The sequence below is a fragment of the Dipodomys ordii genome, unplaced genomic scaffold, assembly GCF_000151885.1.
Source record: "Dipodomys ordii isolate 6190 unplaced genomic scaffold, Dord_2.0 Scaffold1, whole genome shotgun sequence".
Classification (NCBI taxonomy): Eukaryota; Metazoa; Chordata; class Mammalia; order Rodentia; family Heteromyidae; genus Dipodomys; species Dipodomys ordii.
The window spans coordinates 27072700-27081846 of NW_012267217.1; the positions used below are offsets into that span (position 1 = coordinate 27072700).

The window sequence follows — 9147 nt, forward strand, 5'->3', positions numbered from 1 at the left end:
CAGCTCAAGGCTAGCACTCTACCACTTGAGCCACAGCACCACTTCTGGCTTTTTTGTTTTTGCTTATGTGGTGCTGAGGAATCGAACCCAGGGCCTCATGCATGCAAGGCAAGCGCTCTACCACTGAGTCACCTTCCCAGCCCCCCCACCCTGGCCCCTTAATTTAATTTTTTTTCTTATCACAAGCAGTTATGGATTTTCTTTACCTAGCTATGTACCCAAGCTTAATGCCTTTATCTATGCGATATCAACTATTAAACAAAATCCTTACTCTTTCATAGATTCTCCCTTCCTTTATCCATCTCATTCTGACCATTACTTTAAGATTACTTTATGAGTCACATACATGCATGTTGATACTCTGACTAAGGATTGTGCTTGCCAGTCTTTGAGTTCACAGCAGACCATGACCAAGTCTCTTTTGACCTGCTCTAGCATTTCTATTAGTTGCAAAACTGAAATTACTATAGAGTATTTGATAGGTCATCATGTATTCTGTCGATTGTCATCATACCCCCCCCAAAGAATGGTTTACCCTGCGGTGATAAAAGAAAGCAACTCACCTAGTGGTCAAGTTGTTATTAGAAATATTGACAACATCTAGTCTGGTATCTGTGTCACTGTGAACAAATGAAACATGAACGGAAAATTATTAAGTGAAGTAAGCCAGGCCCAAAGAAACATAGGTCCCATGGTTTCCTTTAGTTGCAATATCTAGTATATGTCTGAGTCAAGCAGAAAAGGTCAGATAAGGTGATGTTAGGGAAATGAAACCTAAGATATGTATTCAAATGATTTTTTTCTTTCATAAGATTGTTTCTAACACATTTATAAGATGATTTCTTTGTTGCTTTGAATGTCCCTCCCTCACAGTATAACCCCTGCTTTCACTGTATTTCATGTCAGTATAATTTGTGGAGGGGAAAGGGAAAAACAAATCATTTAAATGGGGATGCAGGTGGACCCATTGCAACAATGAGATGTACAAGTTGTTACGTCGTAAATGAACTTTACAACTTTGGTGGGGGGCGGGGAGGATTGAGTGGGAGGGCATGGGGAGGATGGGAAGGGATGGGAAGCGAAAACAAAGCAGGAAGCTAAAATGCTTGATAAGATATGTACTCATTATCTTGCCCATGTAATTGTAACTCCTCTATACAGTATTTTTACAATAAAAAAAAGAAAAAGAAACAGAAAATTAAGTTGTACTATGTATACTCATTACCTTGCCCATGTAATTGCAACCCCTCTGGTATTTTCACAATAAAAAAAGAAAAAAAAGAACTTTAATTCTCACAATTAAAAAATCATACTTTTTTTTATATATACCAAAGTGCTGACCTTTAAACTAAGGTCTGTGTAGACTAAGCAGGTGCTCAGTTACTTGAGCTACATCGCCAGCTGTTTTGCCTCTTTCTTAAGTACTGAGTTTTGAATTCAGAACCCTGTTCCTGATATTTAAGTGCTCATTTTAAAGTCACACTTTTGTCTATGCTGGCTTTTTCAATTATCTTCTTGTTTGTTCTGTCATCATAATCTGGTATGAATAGGTATGCCACTTTCCCACAATTATAATTCTATCTACTCAAGAGGCTGAGACCAGAGGATAACAATTTGAAGCCACCGAGATTACGAATGTCTTGGGTGGAACATTTCCAATTAACCAGTAAAATGCTGAGCTGAAAGTATAGTAATCAAGTTAACAAATCAGCCATGAATATGAAAGCAGAATAGGAATAATTTTCTAAGCTTTATAAGTAACAACACACACACACACACACACACACACACACACACACACACACATACCCCCACATACATGTACACACACCCTAATCTTTGTCATGTTGCACAAGATTTTATACGGAATTAAATCATAACACATTAAAGTAGTCACAAACCTGTCATTGTGCCAGCGATTTCACCCTTTATCCAGTGTAAATCAAGTCCTTACACTACTCATATCATAATGTCAGAAACCTTAAATTCACACTTTAAAAAATTAGAATTCAGGGCTGGGAAGGTGGCTCAGTGGCAGAGAGCTTGTCTTGCCTGCCTGAGGCCCTGGGTTCGATTCCTCAGCACCACATAAGCAAAAAGAAAAAAGTGGTACTGTGGCTCAAATGGTAGAGTGCTAGCCTTGAGCTGAAGAGCTGAGGGACAGTGCCCAGGCCCAGAGTTCATGCCCCATGACCTGACCCCCCACCCAAAAAATAAAATTAGAATTCAAAGAACTTCACATTCAAAATAAGGCAGAACTGGGCTCTGGTGACCCACACATGTAATCTTACCTACTCAGCAAATTAGATCTGAGGAGCATGGTTTGAAGCCAGCCCAAGAAGGAAAGTTCCTGAGATTCTGATCTCCAACAAACTACTCAGAAATTCAGAAATTGACCTATGGCTCAAGGGGTAGCATACTGGCCTTGAGCACAACAACTCACGAGTCGGTGCCCAAGACCTGAATTCAAGCCACAGGACCTGAGCTAAATAAACAAAACAAACAAACAACAAACAAGTAAGTAAATAAGGCAGAGCCCTAGAGGATGAGTATATATGTCATAAAATTGTCAACAAATAGCATTTAGAGGTGTAGAGAGATTTTTTATACCCTGTTATGAAACTTCTATTCCTAGGACTGTGAGATAAATTGTGAATGTATGGCATATTTAGTTTGCAGAAACTGATTACTACAGTCACAGAAAATGTATACTACCTTATATAGACTATCTACTAGCATTCTAAGGGTTTTCTTCAGAACTCACTGAAAAAGCACAATGTTTCTCTTCTGGATGGGTTCTTATTTTTTCGAATAACTGAGAAATGGGAGAAATGTAACAGACATAACGTGAATGCCCAACCATTTCATAGTTTCCATAATACCTAGTTTAATATCTCTGTATCTTAAGTTACATATACATCTCACCTTTTGTTAACATGTTGTAAGATTATCTCTAGAGGTTCAGTCTTCTCCGGGCTAAAGGGTTAAGTTACACACAGTCAAACACCAAGTGAATTAATAAATTTACTTTTTCATTCAAGTTAACTACAATTAAGTCAGAACGAATAAATTGGTACAATATCAAATTTTACATATTCAGTTACATGAAAAGCAGTATTTCTATCTTTCCCTACAAATGAGGCTTCTGGGGAAAATTACAAGTGTACACCTGGCTAAAAAAGGTTGCATTCATGATTTTAAAATAATTTTGTTCTAGGCAGGTGCCTGTGCTTCAGGGCTACAATTCTAGCTGCTCAAGCAGCAGAATTCTGAGGATCGCTTGTAACCACCATGGACCAAAAAGTCCATGAGACTCCTATCTCCAATTATCTACCAAAAAAGCTGAGTTTGGGCCTGTGGATCAAGTGGTAGTCTTGAGCACATAAAGCTCAGGGTCAGGTCTGAGGCCCTGACCCCAGCTTAAATAAATATGGGAACAAAAATAGATAAGATAACAAATGATGACGATTATTTTTTTGGGAGGGGGGTCCAGTCTTGGGGCCTGAACTCTGGGCCTGGGCACTGTTCCTCAGCTCTTCAGCTCAAGGCTAGCACTCTACCACTTGAGCCACAGTGCCACTTCTGGCTTTTTTTTTCTTTTTGCTTATGTGGTGCTGAGGAATCAAATCCAGGGCCTCAAGCATGCAAGGCAAGCGCTCTACCACTGAGCCACCTTCCCAGCCCCAAATGAATATTTCTATTAGAGTACATATAACAAAACTGAATTCTCTTTTATTATAGACTAATTTAAAATATTCTGCTTCCCATGTTCTCTCTATTCCCTCTTTAATTACATGAATTAAGACTGACTTTGCTGCCTTGAATCAGATAGGGACACCAGGCTAGAAGCAGGACACCCATCCAATGTGATGGGGGGGGCCTTCTAGGTTACTGAGTCCTAGAGAATGAAGCATTGGTCCAGGGTTGATGAGCTCCATTCTCCTGGGTTCTGTAGAAAACTGGGACTACCTGCTTGATTCTGAGAGGGATTTTCACCTCCTTTGGCTCTTCATGAGCTGTATGCATGCAGCCACTGATCCTCTAAAGATTGTGGCTGCCAGTCCTTGAATTTACAGCAGACCATGACCAAGTCTCTTTTGACCTGCTTTATCATTTTCTATTTAATTTCAAAACTGAAAATTATTTCATACAGTTTTTGATAGGTCCTCATGTATTCTGTCGATTGTTATCATATTCCAAAATGGTTTACCATGCAGATCACCAAAGAAAATAACTCACCCAGTAGTTACACCTTCATTGGTACTGTTGTCATTGCTGTGAACAAATGAGAAACAAACAGAAAATTAAGTTGGACAGTATAGATGAAATCGCACTTTTCTACAGTGCTGACTACTGAAAACATGGCCTGGGCATGCTAGGCAGTTTTAGGCAGCAGGCTCAGTCTCTTGAGCTAAACCTCCAGCTCTTCTATTACTAAACCACTTCTCTCAAGTACTTAGTCTGAACTAGAGCCCTGTGCTTGCTAGCTAGGTGCTCAATTTCGAGTCACACTTTTTCTCTGCTAGCTTATTCAGTGATCTCCCTTTTTGTGCTTTCAACATAATCTGGGATGGCTGGGCATGTCTCTGTCTCACATCTATAAGCCTACCTACTCAGAGGCTGAGAACAAAGGATAACAATTTGAAGCTACCCAAATTGGGATATCTTAGAGAGTTCATCTGCAACTAACTGGCAAAATGGTGGATTGAAAAAGGGTTAAAGAATTAACACATCAGCCATTAATAAAAAAGCAGAATAGGTACAAAGCTCTGAATTTTAGCCATAACAACAAACACACACACATACCCTAATCTGCAACAAGATTTTACTAGGAAATCCAGTTACCACAGATTCAAGCAGATACAATCTTGTCACAGCGCAAGGGATTAAGCCCTTTATCCAAGGTAAGTTATGTCTTTACATTGTTCTTGTTGACTGGAAACCTTGGAATCAGATTTATGAGAAATTTTCTTTCTAGGTCTAGGAAAAAATGTCTTCTACAAAATACGGCAGGCTTATAGGATGAATATACACATCATAGAATTGTGGACAAACAGCAAAATAGGGGGAAAGGGTCGAGAAAATTCTTTAAAGACCTGATAAAGAGCCAACCCTGCAGGCTCTTTGACCTGACACTTCAATCCTCTAGAGCTGTGAAATAGGTTGTATGCTACTTTATTTGTTTTTGTTAATGGTCCAGGCTTGAACTCTGGGTCCGGGGGCTGTCCTTGAGCTTTTTTGTTGGAGGCTAATGCTCTACCACTTACCCACAGAAACCAGTGGTTTTTAAGGAAATCTGTCAGCAAGTCCCAATGCCTTTTACAACTCATATTAGTAAAGTCAACTTACTTTTGTTCATTTTCTGGATAGTTTATTCTAGTATCTGTTGTAGCATGTATAACTCTGCTACAAAGAGAAAACACAAAAAAAGCAGTCAGACATTTTGGAAGGCAATGAGACTCTTGGTACTTTAGGATTTCAGGATAGAAAAGTAAAAAAGCAAAAGAAAAAAAAACAAAACAAATACAAACAAGAAATTTTGACAGAGCTAAAGAAACAACTTCAGAGCACAGAACTGAGACCTGAAATAATCTGATAGGTGCACATATCAGGTGTGTGTGTGTGTGTGTATGTATGTATGTGAAGGAAAGAGGAAGAAGGAAAGAGGGTAAGTTTAGAATTCATGAATTTCCTCTTCTTCTTCCCTATTTTGTGTACCATTCAGGCTAGCCTGGAATCCATTGGTAAATGAAACACTGGGTAAGTCAAAAATGAAAGGATGGTTTCAGGTAATAGTTTATGAAGAAAAACAAAAGTAAAAACACTAGAACAAATATTCTAATACCATGGACTAATTGCTATTGAGTCTTCTGTAAGAAAGAGACAGTAAATAGGTCAAGAGTGGTCTAAATTGTTGTACAGTATGGTATAGAGCTCAATTATACAGCATTTTATGAAGTACTTATGAAGTAATCTCCTGGGCTCAAGCCCTCAAAAATTAGTTTATTAGAATGATTTTTTCTTTCCTATGAATTCATTTTTAAAGGATATTTTGTTAGACTATAAACAATTAAGATTTAGCTCAGTGGAAAAACATGAGAAAGGCCCCGAGTTTGATCCTCAGCACTGGGAAAAAGAAAAAAGTAAAATGCAAAAAAGACAGATACACATACACATACAAAATAATAATAATAATAATGGTACTAGTCGTCATAGTAGTAGTGGTAGTAGTAACAGAAAAGACTGAATTTAACCAAAACAAAGTCATCTCTACATAGCTACTGCTTTCTACCAGGAGTCCAACACAGAACTATAACACCAAAAAGTATGCAAAGGTATGGAAAAGTAAGAATGTACACTTCAGTTGGTTTCTGTCAAGGAAGAAAGCTGGAAGAGACTGAACAAACCCCTTATATATAGACTACTTAGTGAACTATTTAGGGCTCCAAAGCATCAGACATTTATGAATGCTATAAGAACTCCTTTAACTGAGTATACAATGATCAACACCTACGATAGATGAAAGTAGCAGTGAAGTAGCAGCAGTAATTTTAGTGTGTGTGTGTGTGTGTGTGTGTGTGTGTGTGTGTGTGCAGATATATGCTTATAGTTTAAGGCTTTGTAAACCTTTCCCACTCTCTTATTAATCTTTACCACACTCTATACTTATAAACACCTCCCATGCTCTTAAACACTTTCTACACTATTTATTTATTTATTTAGCCAGTCCTGGGCTTCAACTCAGGGGATGGGTACTGTCACTGGGGATCTTTTGCTCAAGGCTAGCACTCTGCCACTTCAGCCACAGTGCCCCTGTTGGCTTTTTCTGTACTGAGGATTCAAACCCAGAGCTTCATGTGTGCTAGACAAGCACTCTACCACTAGGCCACATGCCCAGCCCCACTTTCTATACTCTTAAACCTACATAATTTTATCAGCAAAATCCCATGATATAACAAAAACTCTGCAATACAGATTTGAATTTCTTTTTGCTGGGGGGGGAGAGGTAGTGGGGCCTGAACTCTGGGCCTGGGTGCTGTCCCAGAGCTTAAGGCTAGCGCTCTACCACAGCATCACTTCTGGCTTTTTTCTGCTTATGTGGTGCTGAGGAATCGAACTCAGGGACTCATGCATGCAAGGCAAGCACTCTATCACTGAGCCACCTTCCCAGCCCCCTGGATTTAATTTTTAACCCTTGATACAGTGAAGCTGCAAAAAGGGAACTGTAATATAGTGAGGGAAAACTGCACTTTATGAAGCCTGAAAAACTACCTTAGTAAGCTGCTTGGGGGTACAAATACTGTCTTCTCCATGGGACATGAATAAACCAGCAGCTGAAGACAGGATCTGATAAGAATCAACATTCTTCCAATGGTATACACCACAGGCCTTATTCAGACTATTACATGCTATTTATACAATGTGAGCTATCTTTAAAATTCTTTGGCTGAGTCACATCTTTCTTCCCTTTGGATTTTTTCTGGTGCCAGTTACTGGGGCTTCAATTCAATGTTTGGGCACTCAAGGCCAGCACTCCATCACTTGGTATATGCATAACATCTAGGTTTTTGGTGGTTAATTGGAGACAAAAATCTGATGGGACTTAGCTACCTGGGCTGGCTTAGAACCACAATCCTGAGATCTCAGCCTCCTGAGTGTTACGATTGCAGCCATCCATGCCCAACTATGTTTTCAGAGTCTATCATACATAATGCTGAATTGTAAGGCACTAATATCACTAATAAAAACTTTTTACCTTCAACATGGTAATGATGTATGTTTCTGGTGTTAATTAAATACCTGAAGCCCTTGTGGCCATCCTTGTGGAACACAGCTAGGCTGAATACCAGTTTCTCATCCCTAACACACTATCCACTATTATTAGAACAACCAGCCACCCCCAGAGTGAAACTTAAAAGGACTGGAACATGGCTATCACAGAACTTAAACTTCAGTATTTTAACGAACAGTAAAGGCATAGAACAAGGCCTTTAATCTGTGAACATGTTAAATAACATTTTCCATACACTTTACATTATTAAGAAAAAAGGTATAGCTGTGTTCCTGATTTCACTAAACAAGCCTAGGATTTTTGCTCAAAATTTAGCACATTTGAATGCTATGACTTACTTGTTATGTCTGATGCGTACCAACCAGTGGTACACGGATCTGCAAATGGATCTGAACATACAAATCTCTCAAATTCAAATAATCCTAAGAAAAGGAAAGCACATAAGAATTTTATAGTCATTGTTTCTAAAACAGACTTATAGTATCACTAAAAATAAGGTGAAAGCCACACATACCAAGCTTTTAGGTAGTGTTCAACATCTCCAAATTTTTGGCCCACAAAGTTATCAGATCTATAATTCTGTAGATTTTATCAATTCCTTGAGACATACATTCTGCAATTGCCTTTCATATTTTAGTTCCAGATACAGAAAACCTTTTTGAATCTTCAAAATATATTAAGTTTAGCTAAAGTACAAGATACTTTACAGATTAATCCAATTGCTACACAGGAGGACTTAGAAAGTTAAATAAAACCAGTTTCACTACATCATGATAACTAATGATTTTCTATCTAGAAACATTGTACAGTATAACTTAAAAGCATTAGAGAGAAAGTGATATGTTCCTCAATATTTCATAGAGTGGATATATGTTATACAAGAAAATTCAAAGTCAACAGGAAATAAAAAGATATTGCCCATCCAGGGTCTGGTGACTCATACCTTTAAACCTAGCTACTTAGGAGTTCTGAGGATCTTGGTTCAAAGCAAGCCAAGATAGGACAAATCCATGAGACTCCAATTAACCAGGAAAAAAAGCTGAAAGTGGAGATGTGGCTCAAAAGGTAAAGCATCAGCCTTGAGTGGAAAAGTTTTACAAGAGTTTGAGGACCTCAGTGAAAGCCCTAGTATTACTCCCCCCTAAACAAAAAACTGCCAAATAAATGGCCAAGTTAATATAGTAATAATATGGTATCTACACTGAGGCTACCAGAAATGTGCTGTAACTTTGTAAACCCTTGACAAGAAAGAGAAAAATAGAAACAAATAGGAAAATATTCCTTGTATATATATATATATATATATATATATATATAATAAAAGTTTCAGGCTAAAATACTGATTCTGACTTTTG

At 38.2% G+C, this 9147-nt stretch overlaps 1 protein-coding gene across 1 annotated transcript in view; it reads right to left on the bottom strand.

Annotated features, from left to right (window-relative positions):
* Window positions 1-9147, bottom strand: part of Tpte2 (transmembrane phosphoinositide 3-phosphatase and tensin homolog 2) — a 137004-nt gene that overhangs the window by 102981 nt on the left and 24876 nt on the right. Inside the window, exons 4-7 of the mRNA XM_013011816.1 lie at window positions 5350-5406; window positions 4240-4275; window positions 2926-2976; window positions 564-620 (exon numbers count right to left, since the gene is read on the bottom strand). Coding sequence (XP_012867270.1) covers window positions 564-620; window positions 2926-2976; window positions 4240-4275; window positions 5350-5406 — 201 coding nt within the window. The remainder of the gene's footprint in view (window positions 1-563; window positions 621-2925; window positions 2977-4239; window positions 4276-5349; window positions 5407-9147) is intronic.